This window comes from Mustelus asterias, chromosome 6, assembly GCF_964213995.1.
Source record: "Mustelus asterias chromosome 6, sMusAst1.hap1.1, whole genome shotgun sequence".
Lineage (NCBI taxonomy): Eukaryota > Metazoa > Chordata > Chondrichthyes > Carcharhiniformes > Triakidae > Mustelus > Mustelus asterias.
Window position 1 is genome coordinate 77972152 of NC_135806.1, and position 17377 is coordinate 77989528.

Genomic DNA, 17377 nt, shown 5'->3' on the forward strand with positions numbered 1-17377 from the left:
TTTGCAGCGGGACCAGAGAATCCTGGGTGCGGGCAAGGTTGGAGAATCCGGCCCCATGTTAGGTTGATAGGGGACAAAATGATATTCAGCTCCTGCTCTCAACTTCTATCTCACAACTGGGTACAGGTAAGGATGGGATCACAGTCAGTTTGCAGACAAATATTCTCTACCTTACACATGAAGAATGCTTACTTGACCAAGATATTAATGCCATAAAAATAGGGAAGAAAATTGGCACAAGGGAGAAATCAAAGCAATAAGATTTTCTAGTTTATCTAATTTTAGTAGTACAATTGATTTAATACAGAACATCAATCTCATAACCATTCATCTCTCACTCCCCTACTCTACACTTATATTCTGAAATACCTGAAAATTTATAATGCAGAAACAAATCACAGCATATTTGCAAGTGTTTTAAAAACTATTATCTATTTCTTTTTAGTTTACATTAGGACCTTTTCTTTAAAAAAAACATGTAGAAAGAACAGTCAAAAATATTTTTAAATTTATTCAGCTAAGTTTCTTCTATACAAATGTACATATAATTAAATTTGGTACTATTCTGCATTTTTAAAATGTTAGATTAGATTTTTAGTATGCATCAAAAAACTAAAAAATGGATTGTTTAGTAGATTTACCACACTCACTGTCTTGGTATTATTGTTTAGTACATTTTACCACACTCATTATCTTGGTATTATCTTTTGTGGGAGTTACTAAACTTCCTTTTGAACCTCCAGGTTTCCTTGCTGTGGAATTCAGTGGTAAGTTTGAGGCGGATGTCATGGGTAAATGGATAGCTTGTGGATTATTGTTGTTCTGGTTATTGTTTATTGATTCCACTGGTGGTCGAAACTGTCCAACATATCTCTTCAATGGTTCACCCATTTCTAAACTAGATGGAGACTTTGGTAATGTTCCTTCACTTTCTGTGCCCTTCCTGTTACCTATTTCACAAACTGTTTGTTCAATTTCCACAACAGGCTCCTCAAAAGTCACTCTCAGTTTTAAATTCTGAGCTGTTCTACTTTTTGAAGATGGTGACTTAAGAGCACTTTTAGGACTGTTAGTAGTTTTTTGTGTGGTAGTATTGTCAGCACAAGGCAGAAAATGTTCCTCAATAGATTGGGTCCTGACTGGACTTCTTATCTGATTCTGACAGTCAGGAACTTTATCATTGCTTTCAGCAGTAGGAGAATAGCTCTGTTCCTCTGATGTACCAGAGGTTTTAAGGGAAAAGGGAAACATTCTCCCCACTGCTGAGGCATGCTTTTTAATCATGAAGTGTACTTTTGGAGTGTATTCCTCCTTTTCAACAATGGGCTCTGGTCGTGGTTTGTCAGCTCTTTTAATGGGAGTGTTCTTCTGATCTTCACTGATACAGGAGTCAGTGTCTGACTCACTAGAGGATCTCTGAGAATATCTCAGTCTGGTCAGTTTCAGTTCCCTTTTGTCTCTCAGGACTTTCCTTGCAGACCCTGTTACAACACTTGCCTCCTGCCCATCTTGAAATTCCAAGGAAAGTTTTTCTTGTGTGCACACATTTCCAGAAATTTCTTCTCCTAAGAGTTGGCGGAGAATTTTGTCTGCTTCATCACCTTTTTGTTTCAGCAATCCCTTTTTGGCAGTCTTTGGTTTGATTTCAGCGTTGCAAGTAGATGCATTCCCATTTGCAGTTATGCCAGTCATCTTTTGTTCACAGGATGTCTGAATTTTCTTCTTATTGTTGTTTTCAGATGGTGTAGAGGAACTGGTTATAGTCGAAAATAACAAAAACAAAACACAGGATACAAAGGAATGAATTAAAGATGGGTTCTTAGCACTGTACTATACATTTCCAAAAGTTTTCAAACTGTCTTGTTGAGCTAATATTTAACCAATTTCATCTTTAAAATGCTAAAGTTATTTTAAAATTGCAACATTAATAGAAATAGCTGGTCAGCCTGCGAGAGCATGTTTCTCACAAACAACCATAAGGTTGAGTCAGTTTTTCAACACTATTTTCCACTTTTTCAGTGATTTTTAAAGAGTTCCTGGGTAACCTGAGAGATAGAGTGGATGAGAAGTACTTCACCAAAGTGTGACTTGCCGTTTCCATGAGATAATATCAGAGCAGCACAAATGTCTATTGCAGAAAATCCACTGCTCCAGATTATCCCAGTCTCCCACCTGAATGGTAACAGATGGTGTGGAGTAATCCTCAAGAGTACTCTTTCTTTACATGGTTTATTTTTTGAATTTATTCAGTGAACAAATGTTCCCAACTCCCTTGATTATAGAGAATAATAGTCCCACCATTCAAAACTGCATTACATTATTTGTACAGATGTAGCAAAAAAGAACACAATAGTTGGAAAGTTACAAGAAAGTCAAGGTCTCATTAATCTGGCTGAGCAAATACTTTTAGAATACAGCACTCTGTCCCTTCAAGTAAAGGCTATTTTTTAAGCTATCACTGGATTTATGTTTCCCAACAGTGTTAGTGATTTGGTACCTACCTTGCATGCCAAAAAACAGTTAAATATTAAAATTGCTTCTAAAAATACAGCCCATTAAAAAGAAAAAGATTTGGTCTATGCCACTGATGTGCACTGAGAATAGTATCTTTTTCATGGTTAGAAAATACAGGATTATAAAAAGAAATATGAAGCTAATGGAAGAAACTTGATCAATGGTAAAGCATGCCTACAGTCAGATATTAATGTGGTTGAGTCCAAAGTTGGCTCTCTGTTTACTTGGGAATTGAATTATTCAGGTTTTTTTTGCCAGGATATAACTTAGATGCATTATTCTGTCTTGCTGAAAATGAATGTGTCGTAGCACAATGTTTATTGATGAAGGAGTCAAGATAATAGTTAGCAGGTCCAAATGGAGATACTACAGGTTTATAAGAAGTGCCTTTTGAAAACTTTATCAGGGTTTTAATTTACTGAATACTCCAGGATAAATATCCATAAGAGTTTTCTCTCAGAAATTGTTTTACCAATGCTCAACTTCGGATTTTAAAAAATCTTGTACCATGAAATTGATTTTAAAATACAAGGACATTCACCTATCATGGTCTCTTAATGACAGCTATCATGTTCACTCCATCCCAAGCTCAGATAAAGACTACAGCATTACATTAGGGGTGGGGAGAGGAGTTGCTTGGGGCATCAGATGGATTTGGAATAACTAGAACAACTTCTTTGTCAGCCAGCTGCCCGAAGCTGATTTTTTGCTTTTGCTGCTGCCCCAGGGATATCAGCAAATTCAACACAAAAGGAAATCAAACTTAAAGTTTTCCCAGTCTATGTTGCAGAGCTACACAGTAATCAGTTGAGCAAGAGAGCCTCTACATGGAATTGAAATACATAATTTGCAACTCTAAAATTAACTAATTCCCTAAATATTTGCATGCAAAGAATTTCTGAAACGCAAATCGATTATTTTAACATATATCTTTACTGTATTTAAGTGTTAACCTTGACTCAGCGGTAGCATTCTCAACCTGGTGAGAAGATTGTAGGTTCAAGCCTCAATTTAGAAACTGAAATTCATAAGGTAAATTGACACCTCAGGGCAATACTGAGGGAGTGCTGCACAGATGCAGTCTTTCATGATGAGCCATGTAATTGAGGTCCCGATCAAGTGGATACAGCCTTTTGGCTAAGATCAAATGTAGGATCACACGCAATACCTGTTCTTGTCAGCTTGGATCTTTATGTCTCTGTTGTGGGGGACAATGAATTGGATTGAATTTGAAGTGGTTTTGGAGCAAGCAAGGAGATGGATTAAGGGCTTGCCCTATCTGCTCTGCGCATTGGCTTTGTAACTTTGAGAAAGTAATAAAATGTAAAATATCCCACAGCACTATTTGAAAAAGAGGAGGGGAGTTCTCCTGGTGTCCCAGCCAATATTTGTCCCTCAATGAACACTAAAAGAAAATAACTCACTGGAGGCTGTGAAGCTTGCTGTGTGCAAATTGGCCACTAGGGGCAGAACTTTCCCCCAAAAAAACTAAGTGTCATAACGGCGAGAATACTGGTGCTAACCATGCTGGTCCGTCATGCGGCTCCGCATTGCAATTGTTGCACTATCAGACACTTTTTGGGAGAGTGGTGGGTTGCGAACACTGGGAGGGGGAGGGTGCTAAACACACTGGTGAGCCTGGCTGCAGAGTGCGCAGGTGCCATTTTGCAATAGGGCCCCGATCTCGCAGTGCACTGAGAGACCCCCTCCCATCCCCTACTCATCGGTGGCTTGTTCCCCCACCTCATCTTCAACAGGGGTGACCGATATTGAGGCCCTCCCGATGGGTTCCCCAAAATGCCCTCGAACTGGCCGCACATCATGACCCCCTTCATGATCCACCCGTGCACAACACCCCCTGTATAGCCCCCATTCAGGCCCCCTCCATCATAGCCCCACTCAGGCCTCACCTCCTTGGCACTGCCCTGGCACACTAGAAGTACCCAATTAGCACTGTCAGGGTGTCCAGTGTGCACTGCCAGGGTGCCAGGTAGGCACTGCCTGATGGGCATTTCCCAGCCATGTCCCTGACCACCTAGGGGCTTCAATGGCTGGGAGAGTCAGGTCGAACATATGCATATTTAAATGCTGCTTTAAATACACTAATCAGCCTTGCGCCCTTTCTGGGTTCAACCCCGTTCGTACCATTAGAAAGGGACTGGGACCATTGCAAACTGTTTGGCGCTGGGCACAGAACCAATTTTTAGACCCGTACACTATTTTCCAGGATCCGCGCGATCTGTGCCAGGCGCGGCAAGGTTGGAAAATTGCCCCTCCAGATTTCACTACACTTCAAAAGTACTTAATTCTGCTTTTGGACATCCTGAGGTTATGAAAGTCACTATGTAGATGGGAGTTAGTTTTTTCAAACTGGTTTTGACAATCACAGCTCTGACTAATTGTAAAGATATGTACCATGATTCTATCCCTAACGAATGGGCAAATTAACAAACTGCAAAAAAGAGAGAAAAATGTAGAGTATTGATGGATAAAAGGGCTGTACCAGAAGAAATAGAAGACTGAAAATAAAAAGACAAAGCTATCCCAATCACTTAATTAGCAAGGGCAACATATAGGATGGAACTCTCTCAGATCTTTGCAAGGTGTGGCAGCAGGTGGGGAAAGCAGCGTGGAAGCCACTGGCCTCAACGGCAGCTTCCTCTGCCATGTTGTTAAGGACTTAGTGTTAAAAAATCAAAGGGGTGGGTTTCACGATGTTACATTGGCAAGGCAGGCTTATTCCAGCAACTTAGGTTCTAAAAGGGCTCCCCAATTTTCCTTACTTTCAGCAGACTTATGCCTATAGGTGAATTCCTTTCCATTCATTTTTACCCATCTCTTAGTAACCTGTCTTTTCAGACTTTGCAACTGCAGCTGAAGAGTTGAGAAACTCCTTATAGTTTTCCAAAAGCTATCAGAATGTTTGTAACTTTATTGTGACATTCGCTTTTAAAAGCTTGTGTACAAATAAATTTCACTTGCACACAATGGGCTGGAATGTATGTCCCCCTCCCATGCTGGGAGTGTTTATGGAAGAGATGGCTAGGTGATGATATCGGCAGCCTGCCCACCATATGTCAATAAATAATTATTCCATATTATAAATAATATATTATAAATAATTATGCCAACATTACACTGTCCACATCATAACACAGTTGGTATGGGCATCCCATTCTTGGAGGACAGGAAGAAAGTGGGGGTACTATCTCCAGGGGAGTGCTTTTTGTGTATCTGGGCCCCGCCCATGAGTGATTGCTACGACTTTTTATTCATCAGTTGCTTTTTGACGGATCTTTTGGCTGGGGCAGGGTGGTGTATGTGGTCAGCAGTACACTCTCCAGTAAAATCCAGCACAATGTCAGATTTCATGCCCTCTGTGCTCTACATCCGTCCGAATCTACACCTGAAATTATGCTAAGGTTACCAAGAAAGCAGCACACTTTCATTTTCAGTTTATCAAAATCCTGTCAATAGCTATTCAGGCCTATAACGTGTCAATAGAAGAAAAATAAAATAGCAAGCTTATATATAATCATGTTGGTACCTCGAAGATTGAGGGTCTGATCGTTCCGTCATCTGGTCTTGTAGGAAATGCTGAAGTTGGTTTTGCAAGCTGACTTGCTCTGCTGTTTGCCTGTGTGGAGAGACAGCCATATAAACACACAGGATTGTGTCTTTGCTATCAAGTTATACTTAATTATTTGAATAATGATTTATATTTATAGCAGAATAAAGTATAAATAATGAATGATTATTGCATTATAATCAATACAGATATGCATATGAAAATTTTATACTTCCGGATGGATGTATGGCTCAAAATCTCCAGTATTTTTAAAACATATATGTGAAAAGTCAGTACACATCTGGTAAGAGCTGTAAATATGGTCACATCTGGTGAAGTATTACTTCAGGATTTCTATGTATGTATGGTCTAAGTTGGCCACCACAGAAGATGAGCCTGGAATGAAGAGCAGGACACTCGGGTGGAACAGCTATTACTCATTTACCAAGCATTTTAAATAAGTGCAGCAACCATAAGTGTAGTGATTACCTCCCACAGAAACTGCACAGATCTTCCATACAGATGAATGAGAACCCCTGGAGGACATGTCTGGGGCGATTCTCCCAGCCTGCTGTGCTGCTTTTGTAGCGCAGGAGCCTGGGAGACTCAAACGGAGGCCATTTTGCAGGCTCCCCGCTGGGCACCATGGCTGCTGCGTGTCTCCAGCAGCTGGATTTCTGGTGCCGTCAGCTCTGGGCCAGAAATAAATTATGTAAATTGGCATATAAATCTATTTTAAATATCATTAGCAGGCCAGGAACTGAAATCAAGGCGGGCTGGGGGCAGGGGTTGAGGCTGGCCTGGACACATCCCGAGGGGCCAGCGATCAGGCTATGGTGGGGTCAGAGGGCCAGCGATGAGGGGTCACGGGGCTGGCCAGCAATTGAGCTACCAGCAATCGGGAGGCTGACAGTGGGGCCACAGTGCACGCACGATCTTAGCGTTGACAGATTGGCACATGTGCAATGGCCCGCTCAGCGCTATGCTGTCGGCCTCACCAGTGGGAATAGGCCCTGCCCACTGAATTTCAGCGTGATTCACGCTGAGGCACTCTGCAATGTACAGAGTGGGTGAGATTCATTTTAAAAGTCCCGCTGAACAAAGCAGCGGGATTTACTCCAGTTTTTACGTGAATTCGACACTTCGAATATTTTTGGGAGAATCGCTCCCGTCAGCTTTAAAATAACTTGACAATGTAAGTGGCAATATTCAGGATGAGTAAATGATTGATTCTTCTCCCTTCATATGTTAATACATCAAAATCTGCTTATACTGTATTGTAGCCTGACCAAGATGTTGTATAAGCCAGCTAAATTAAAATAAATATTTCGGACTATTGCTACAATGAAATAGAAACTAGAAACAGGAGTAGGCCATTCAGCCCTTTGAGCCTGTTCCACCATTCATTTTAATCATGGCTGATCATCACATTCAATATCCTGAACCCCCCCTTCTCCCCATATCCCTTGGTCCATTTAGCCCCAAGAACTAGATCTAATTTCTTCTTGAAATTATTCAACGTTTTGGCCTCAACTACTTTCTGTGGTAGTGAATTCCACACATTCACCACCCTTTGGGTGAAGAAATTTCTCTTCACCTCAGTTCTAAAAGGTTAACCCCTTATCATCAAACTATGACCCCTAGTTCTGGACTCCTTCACCATTGGAAACATTCTTTCTGAATCTACCCTGTTAACCGACTTAGTCTCTCCTCATATGACATATCTGCCATCTCACGAATCAGTCTGGTAAACCTTTACTGTACTCCCCCTATAGCAAGGACATCCTTCCTCAGACAAGGCCACCAAAACTGCACACACTGCTCCAGGTGTGGCCTCAACAACACCCTATACGATTGCAGCAAAACATCCCTATCCCATACTCAAATCCTCTCACTATGAAGGTCAACATACCATTTGCCTTCTTTACTGCCCGCTGTACCTGCGCACTTACTTTCCGTGACTGATGCATGAGGACACCAAGGGCTCGTTGAGTATCCACCTCTCTTAATTTACACCCATTCAAGTAATAATCTGTCTTCCTATTAATGCCACCAAAGTGGATAACCTCACATTTATCCACATTATACTGCATCTGTTATGCATATGCCCGCACACTCTGCGTGTCCAAATCACGCTGAAGCATCTCTGCATCCTCCTCACAGCTCACCCTCCCATCCAACTTTGTATCATCTGTAAATAACTGACTCTAATTTTACAGTGCAACCCAAGAAATAAAATGGTTGTACATTTACAATGTTAGGTACTTGTATCATATTACTGCAACAGTTTACTTGCAATATGCACATACTGATCAAAATGTAAGCAATAGACAATGCTTTTCAGACAGGCATAATTTACTACTGATTTTATATCAGTCAATTTGCAGTAATGAAGTAGAAACATATAATTTACAAATTTAACATCTATAATATAAAGAATTAATGGAAACTAAGTAAACTGCATAGCTCCAAGTCTATTTAAAATCGGTTAGAATGGTATCAAAGCTCTAAATTGAGAGACTATGCAAGGTACTGCGGAAGCAGGAAATCTGAAATAAAAACAGAAAAAAACTGGGAAACCCTGGTTCAGGCAGTCTTCCAGCATTTTCTGTCTTTATTCTGAATGGAGAATGCTATTTTCCAATGCTGAATGTATATCCTACTATACCAATTATTAATTTGATACGTTGTACTTTTGGTCCTCTTTCTAAACTAAACTAATTCTAAAATACTGTGAATGCTTTGAAACTGAATTAAAACCATTAAATGCTGGAAATACTCAGCAGGTCTGGCAGCATCTGATATTTCAGGTCAATGACCTTTTAGCAGAATGGTTATGTCATTAACTCTATTCCCCTCCACAAGCTAGTTACCAGATCTGCTGAGTATTTCCAGCATTTTCTACTTTTACTTCTCTGTATTATTTTTGTAGCATTTATGACTTACTCCTTTAGTTGCTTTGTTAGCTTCACCACCTGTGATGCTAGAGACATGCAGGTTTCCACAACCACCAGATAACGTGAACAGGTGGTGTGTCCATGTCGCTCTGCACTCTGGGAAGGCTTCTCTCCATCTTGGTTCTGTATTGTCACGTTTGCTCCATATTCGACTAAAGTCTAAGAAAGTAAACAAAAGTACAAATCAAAAGTAGAAAAAAAATCCAATTTTGAACACTTAATCATTTAAACTTCTGTCCCAACATTCTGAAGAAAGGCAGAAGAAAATCAAGGAATAAAAAGATCTATTTCCACTTATAAGACTTCATAGTTTCAATACATCACATACAACCATTTGTACTTTAACCACTTAAAACAAAATAGATACATAAAAGTAAATGTGATCTTGAGATTTCTGATTCTGTCCTTTTTTTGTCTTTATTGTTTCAAATATAGAGGTACTAATTATATGACTGGTACAAGAATACCTGGATCTTATGGGCAGAATTCTACCAACCAGACTGCAACTGGTTTAGTGACGGGCAGGCGCGGTGAATCTGGCAGGAGCCAAAAAGGAAACCCGCCAGTGTAAAAGCACAATGTAATTCTCCCAGTGATGGTTCGCTCTTCTTGCTGGCATCTGGCGCAAACATCATTTGCATCTCATGAAGACTCAGTAAAACAGCTGCTTGCTGAATCCTGTCAGGTCTTTCAATACTGCATCACACCAGCGGTGATTTACACTGGCGTCAAAGCCAATTGCTAATGAGTGGCGTATACAATGTGGTTGTCAGCTTGTCAGAGATTTAGGAATGAGTGCAACAAAGACTTTCTGCCATAGTACTACTCTGCTCCCGATGCGCTGTGCACCACTCTGAGGGGCAGACTGGTTCCAAGATCAGCTCGGTGCTTCTGGACCCATGGACCCTCCAGTGTCACTGAGTCAGATCAGTACTGCGCTTGGGGTTGGGGAGTATAGGGGTCTCCTTTCCCCAGGTCCCACGCAGCAGTATTTATCTGGACAGAACTTTGGTGCAGGACTCATACTGCTATTACAAAGAAGTCCAAACATTGATTAGTGGAGGGGAGGTAGTGTGAGATGTCTCCATGGTGAGTTGGGCGGGGAGGGGATATGGCCTAACAAAGGCAAGGGGGGCAGGGGCAATGTGGAAGGATGGCTGAGCAAAGGATGGGGGGGGGGGGAAGAGAGTGGTGGGCTGGTGATGGCATGCAGAGGGGTAAGGAAGTAGATGAGAATGACGAAAAATAGAAGGCAGTGGGAAGACCAAGAGAAGAGAAGTTGGGCCCTTAAAAAGGCTGCAGGAAAAGTTCACAAACAAAGGAGTCAAAGAGATACCACAGTTTACTGGAAGGGGATGAATGAAGACTCCAGATGCGATGGAAGTCCAGGTTGGGCATGGATGCCTTGCAGATGAGGGCCTTGGGATGGGAGGAGGAGGGAGGGAGGGTCGCTGAATTAGAAACAGACTTCTTCATGAGGCTGCTAGCCTTTTCCCTCTGGGTTGCGGGCATCCTGCACAGTCTGTTGAAGACAGGTGGGATGGAGAGAGTGATATGAGTGTGCTGGAACTGGTATTTAAATATGGCACTGGAACCTTCGAACCCATCAACTGAGGGGACGAATGAATCAGCTGCCAGGCCACCAGGATAGTTGGAGGGGAGTCCACTTGTGTGTAATTAATGAGGGTCAAAGCGCAGGATCTGGCATGGGATCCCACTATTCTGGTCAGTGACAGAGGTGTCATCTGAGCCCCCACCACTGCACAAAGTCTCAAAATGGGAGAATCCCTCCCTGTGCCTTTTGATACTGCACTGGATCATCTCGTATTGCAAAAAAATAGATCCCTCAGTTGATCTGTCCAATTTGACCAGCAGAATGTCGACTTTAACTTAAGGTGGAAAATGGGTAGGTGGCATGTTGAATACACCTATTGGCCCATCTGTCATTGCTGTCATGAGCCTAAACCATTTTTGAAGGACAGGCTTCAATAACATGCCATTATTGAATTCAGATACGTTGCTACAACTTATCAATTGTGGGAATGTAGCAAAACATACAGCTCCTCTGCAGTGTGAGAGCTGAGCATTGGGACTCCTGACTATACAAAACCCAAACATTTCATGCAGGGCACTTATGATTGGCAAAAAGAGAAGAATTTTATGTTATTAATCTGGATGTTTCAAACCCAAGATACTCAGATGAAAGGACTGCATTCAAATCCACTGTAACACTCACTCAAATTCTTTATTGCAAGCTGCAAGTAAATAAAATAATACATGGAAAATATACGTATCTTTTTCAAAGTCTGACAAAACCATGTTTATCCTAAATCAATGCGCCATACCTGAAGGCAAGTCAGATGACCATGTTGGGTAGCGACATGAGCTGCAGTGTTTCCGTACTGATCAACCTCATCTAAAGATATTCCTTGTTCCTGCATATACTGTAGAAGCCACAGAAGAACCTTTTCCTAGGGGAAAAGAAAACATTGTAACAATTTCAGAATACAAGTGTCAATAATCACAATACTACAACCACCCCTGAAGAATGCCAAATATTTCAGCACTCAAAATGGCACATTTTCCATACAAGCATTAAACATGAATCAATACATACCAAATGACTTAATCTTTAAAATGAAAATCTGCCACAGCATTAGAATACTGAGTTGTTAAATTATATTGCAGAACTGCTGGAATAGTACAAAAACTCACTATCGGGCAGCTTTGGCTGCCAATAATTAAGGACTTAGAACATAGAACATTACAGCGCAGTACAGGCCCTTCGGCCCTCGGTGTTGCGCCGACCAGTGGTACCAATCTAAAGCCCCTCTAATCTACACTAATCCAATATCATCCATATGTTTATCCAATAACCACTTGAACGCTCTCAACGTTGACGAGTCCACCACTGCTGCAGGCAGGGCATTCCACGCCCTTACTACTCTCTGAGTCAAGAACCTACCTCTAACATCTGTCCTATATCTCTCACCCCTCAATTTAAAGCTATGACCCCTCGTGCTAGCCAACACCATCCGAGGAAAACGGCTCTCACTATCCACCCTATCTAATCCTCTGATCATCTTGTATGCCTCTATTAAGTCACCTCTTAACCTTCTTCTCTCTAACGAAAACAACCTCAAGCCCCTCAGCCTTTCCTCATACGATTTTCCCACCATACCAGGCAACATCCTGGTAAATCTCCTCTGCACCCTTTCCAACACTTCCACATCTTTCCTATAATACGGCGACCAGAACTGTACGCAATACTCCAAATGCGGCCGCACCAGAGTTTTGTACAGTTGCAGCATGATCTCCTGGCTCCGAAACTCAATCCCTCTACCAATAAAAGCTAACACACCGTACGCCTTCTTAACAACCCTATCAACCTGGGTGCCAAATTTCAGGGATCTATGCACATGGACATCCAGATCCCTCTGTTCATCCACACTACCAAGTATCTTACCATTAGCCCAGTACTCTGTATTCCTGTTACTCCTTCCAAAGTGAATCACCTCACATTTTTCCGCATTAAACTCCATTTGCCACCTCTCAGCCCAGCTCTGCAGCTTATCTATGTCCCTCTGTAACCTGCCACTTCCCTCCGCACTGTCCACAACTCCACTGACTTGTCATCCGCAAATTTACTAATCCATCCTTCCACGCCCTCATCCAAGTCATTAATAAAAATGACAAACAGCAGTGGCCCCAAAACAGATCCTTGCGGTACACCACTAGTAACTGAACTCCAGGATGAATATTTCCCATCAACCACCACCCTTTGTTTTCTTACAGCTAGCCAATTCCTGATCCAAACCACTAAATCACCCTCAATCCCATGTGTCCGTATTTTCCGCAAAAGCTTACCATGGGGAACCTTATCAAACGCTTTGCTGAAATCCATATACACCACATCAACCGCTTTACCCTCATCCACCTCTTTGGTCACCTTCTCAAAGAACTCAATAAGGTTTGTGACGCACGACCTACCCTTCACAAAACTGTGCTGACTATCCCGAATCAAATTATTCCTTTCCAGGTGATTATAAATCCTATCTCTTATAATCCTTTCCAATACTTTGCCCACAACAGGAGTAAGGCTCACCGGTCTATAATTACCAGGGTTGTCCCTACTCCCCTTCTTGAACAAGGGGACAACATTTGCTATCCTCCAGTCTTCTGGCACTGTTCCTGTAGACAATGACGACCCAAACATCAAAGCCAAAGGCTCTGCAATCTCCTCTCTAGCCTCCCAGAGAACCCTAGGATAAATCCCATCCGGCCCAGGGGACTTATCTATTTTTACCCTTTCCAGAATTGCTAACACCTCCTCCTTATGAACATCAATCCCATCCAGTCCAACAGCCTGCATCTCAGTACTCCCCTCAACAACACTGTCCCTCTCCAGTGTGAATACCGATGAAAAATATTCATTTAGTGCCTCTTCTATCTCTTCAGACTCCACGCATAACTTCCCACTACTGTCCTTGACTGGCCCTAATCTTACCCTAGTCATTCTTTTACTCCTGACATACCTATAGAAAGCTTTAGGGTTTTCCTTGATCCATCCCCCAAAGACTTCTCATGACCCTCCTGGCTCTTCTTAACTCTTTCTTTAGGTCCTTCCTGGCTAACTTGTAACTCTCAAGCGCCCTAACTGAGCCTTCACGTCTCATCTTAACATAAGTCTCCTTCTTCCTCTTCACAAGAGATTCAACCTCCTTAGTAAACCACGGTTCCCTCACACGTCTGCTTCCTCCCTGCCTGACAGGTACATATTTATCAAGGACGCGTAGTAGCTGTTCCTTGAACAAGTTCCACATTACAATTGTGCCCATCCCCTGCAGTTTCCTTCCCCAACCTATGCCAGCTAAATCTCGCCTAATCGCATCATAATTTCTTTTCCCCCAGCTATAACTCTTGCCCTTTGGTATATACCTATCCTTTTCCATTGCTAAAGTAAACGTAATCGAATTGTGGTCACTGTCACCAAAGTGCTCACCTACCTCCAAATCTAACACCTGGTCTGGTTCATTACCCAGTACCAAATCCAATGTGGCCTCGCCTCTTGTTGGTCTATCTACATACTGCGTCAGGAAGCCTTCCTGCACACACTGGACAAAAACCGACCCCTCTAAAGTACTCAATTAATCACATTTCAAACTGTAACATTTTAAAAGACACTATTTGTATCTGATGATAGGAAGACATTAGAAAGTTGTATTAGGTGCAATTAGGTCTATCTTTGGTTCATGAAGTATGCAAACAATTCTATTGTTACAAATCAAAAGAGGATCAATAATTAAGTAACAATGTTAATTTTCATAAATGGTGGAAACGTAAAATAATGAGGAAACGGGAAGCCAATAGAAGTAGCCAGGGGAACAGGGTATTGGTTCAAGAAACAGGAAAGGAGAGGTCACCCTGTTGGGAGTTTTCTATAGGCCTCTGAAAAGTTCCAGAGATGTAGAGGAAAGGATTGCAAAGATGATTCTGGATAGGAATGAAAGTAACAGGGTAGTTGTTATGGGGGACTTTAACTTTGCAAATATTGACTGGAAAAGCTATAGTTCGAGTACTTTAGATGGGTCAGTTTTTGTCCAGCGTGTGCAGGAGGGTTTCCTGACACAGTATGTAGATAGGCCAACAAGAGGCGAGGCCACATTGGATTTGGTACTGGGTAATGAACCAGACCAGGTGTTAGATTTGGAGGTAGGGGAGCACTTTGGTGATAGTGACCACAATTCGGTTAGGTTTACTTTAGCGGTGGAAAGGAATAGGTATATGCTGAAGGGCAAGAGTTATAGCTGGGGGAAAGGAAATTATGATGCGATTAGGCGAGATTTAGCTGGCATAGGTTGGGGAAGGAAACTGCAGGGGATAGGCACAATTGAAATGTGGAGCTTGTTCAAGGAACAGCTACTGGGTGTCCTTGATAAGTATGTACCTGTCAGGCAGGGAGGAAGTGGTCGAGTGAGGGAACCGTGGTTTACCAAAGAAGTTGAATCTCTTGTGAAGAGGAAGAAGGAGACTTATGTAAAGATGAGATGTGAAGGCTCAGTTAGGGCGCTTGAGAGTTACAAGTTAGCCAGGAAGGTCCTAAAGAGAGAGTTAAGAAGAGTCAGGAGGGGACATGAGAAGTCTTTGGCAGGTAGGATCAAGGAAAACCCTAAAGCCTTCTATAGGTATGTCAGGAATAAAAGAATGACTAGGGTAAGATTAGGGCCAGTCAAGGACAGTAGTGGGAAGTTGTACGTGGAGCCTGAAGAGTTAGGAGAGGCGCTAAATGAATATTTTTCGTCAGTATTCACGCAGGAAAAAGACAATATTGTCGAGGAGAATACTGAGATACAGGCTATTGGACTAGACGGGATTCAGGTTAATAAGGAGGAGGTGTTAGCAATTCTGGAAAATGTGAAAATAGATAAGTCCCCTGGGCCGGATGGGATTTATCCCAGGATTCTCTGGGAGGCTAGGGAGGAGATTGCAGAGCCTTTGGTTTTGATCTTTATGTCGTCATTGTCTACAGGAATAGTGCCAGAAGACTGGAGGATAGCAAATGTTGTTCCCTTGTTCAAGGAGAGAAGAGACAACCCTGGTAATTATAGACCAGTGAGCCTTACCTCAGTTGTGGGCAAAGTTTTGGAAAGAATTATACGAGACAGGATTTATAATCATCTAGAAAGGAATAATTTGATTAGGGATAGTCAACACGGTTTTGTGAAGGTTAGGTCGTGCCTCACAAACCTTATTGAGTTCTTTGAGAAAGTGACCAAAGAGGTGGATGAGGGTAAAGCAGTTGATGTGGTGTATCTGGACTTCAGTAAAGCATTTGATAAGGTTCCCCCATGGTAAGCTATTGCAGAAGATATGGAGGCATGGGATTGAGGGTGATTTTGCAGTTTGGATCAGGAATTGGCTAGCTGTAAGAAGACAGAGGATGGCGGTTGATGGGAAATGTTCATCCTGGAGTTCAGTTACTAGTGGTGTACCGCAAGGATCTGTTTTGGGGCCACTGCTGTTTGTCATTTTTATAAATGACCTGGATGAGGGCGTAGAAGGATGGGTTAGTAAATTTGCGGATGACACTAAAGTCGGTGGAGTTGTGAACAGTGCAGAAGGTTGTTGCAAGTTACAGAGGGACATACATAAGCTGTAGAGCTGGGCTGAGAGGTGGCAAATGGAGTTCAATGTGGAAAAGTATGAGGTGATTCACTTTGGAAGGAGTAACAGGATTACAGAGTACTGGGCTAATGGTAAGATAGTTGGTAGTGTGGATGAACAGAGAGATCTCGGTGTCCGTGTGCATAGGTCCCTGAAAGTTGGCACCCAGGTTGATAGGGTTGTTAAGAAGGCGTATGGAGTGTTAGCTTTTATTGGTAGAGGGATTGAGTTTCGAAGCCATGAGGTCATGTTGCAGCTGTACGGTGCGGCTGCACTTGGAGTATTGTGTACAGTTCTGGTCGCCGCATTATAGGAAGGATGTGGAAGCATTGGAAAGGGTGCAGAGGAGATTTACTAGGATGTTGCCTGGTATGGTGGGAAGGTCTTATGAGGAAAGGCTGAGGGACTTGAGGTTGTTTTCGTTAGAGAGAAGAAGGTTAAAAGGTAACTTAATAGAGGCATACAAGGTGATCAGAGGATTAGATAGGGTGGATAGTGAGAGCCTTTTTCCTCGGATGGTGATAGCTAGCACGAGGGGACATAGCTTCAAATTGAGGGGTGATAGATATAGGACAGATGTCAGAGGTAGGTTCTTAGAGAGTAGTAAGGGCGTGGAATGCCCTGCCTGCAGCAGTAGTGGACTCGCCAACATTAAGAGCATTTAAATGGTCATTGGATAAACATATGGATGATATTGGAATAGTGTAGGTTAGATGGGCTTCAGATTGGTTTCACTGGTCGGCGCAACATCGAGGGCCGAAGGGCCTGTACTGCGCTGTAATGTTCTATGGTTCCTCTCTAAATAAAGTTCAATAAAGGATAATATGCAAGAGATTTTGGGCCAGAGGTTACCATAGAATGGAGCAGAGAGTGTAAATAATTACAGCACACTTGGAGTTAAACACGGAGGCATCAAAATTGTGGATCCAAGAATCTTGCCAGTCGTGGGTCTAAAGTAATAATGAAGCAGTGGATGTCAAGAGAATGGAAATATAATCTTGATTTGAGTGACATTTATGACTTACAAAGAAAATTACAGCACAGGAACAGGCCCTACGGCCCTCCAAGTCGGCACCGACCATGCTGCCCGACTGAACAAAAGCCCCTTACCCTTCCGGGGGCCATATTCCTCCATTCCCGTCCTATTCATGTATTTATCAAGGCACCCCTTAAA

At 42.3% G+C, this 17377-nt stretch overlaps 1 protein-coding gene across 4 annotated transcripts in view; it reads right to left on the reverse strand.

The window, feature by feature from the left end:
* Window positions 1-491: 491 nt before the first annotated feature.
* The window catches only part of sncaip (synuclein, alpha interacting protein), a 145026-nt gene continuing 128140 nt past the window's right edge, over window positions 492-17377 (reverse strand). For all 4 annotated transcript variants that reach the window (XM_078214598.1, XM_078214601.1, XM_078214599.1 and 1 more), the window contains 4 exons: window positions 11385-11510; window positions 9029-9198; window positions 6062-6151; window positions 492-1753 (listed from right to left, as the gene is read on the reverse strand). In XM_078214598.1, coding sequence (XP_078070724.1) covers window positions 661-1753; window positions 6062-6151; window positions 9029-9198; window positions 11385-11510 — 1479 coding nt within the window. In that variant the 3' untranslated portion in view covers window positions 492-660. The remainder of the gene's footprint in view (window positions 1754-6061; window positions 6152-9028; window positions 9199-11384; window positions 11511-17377) is intronic.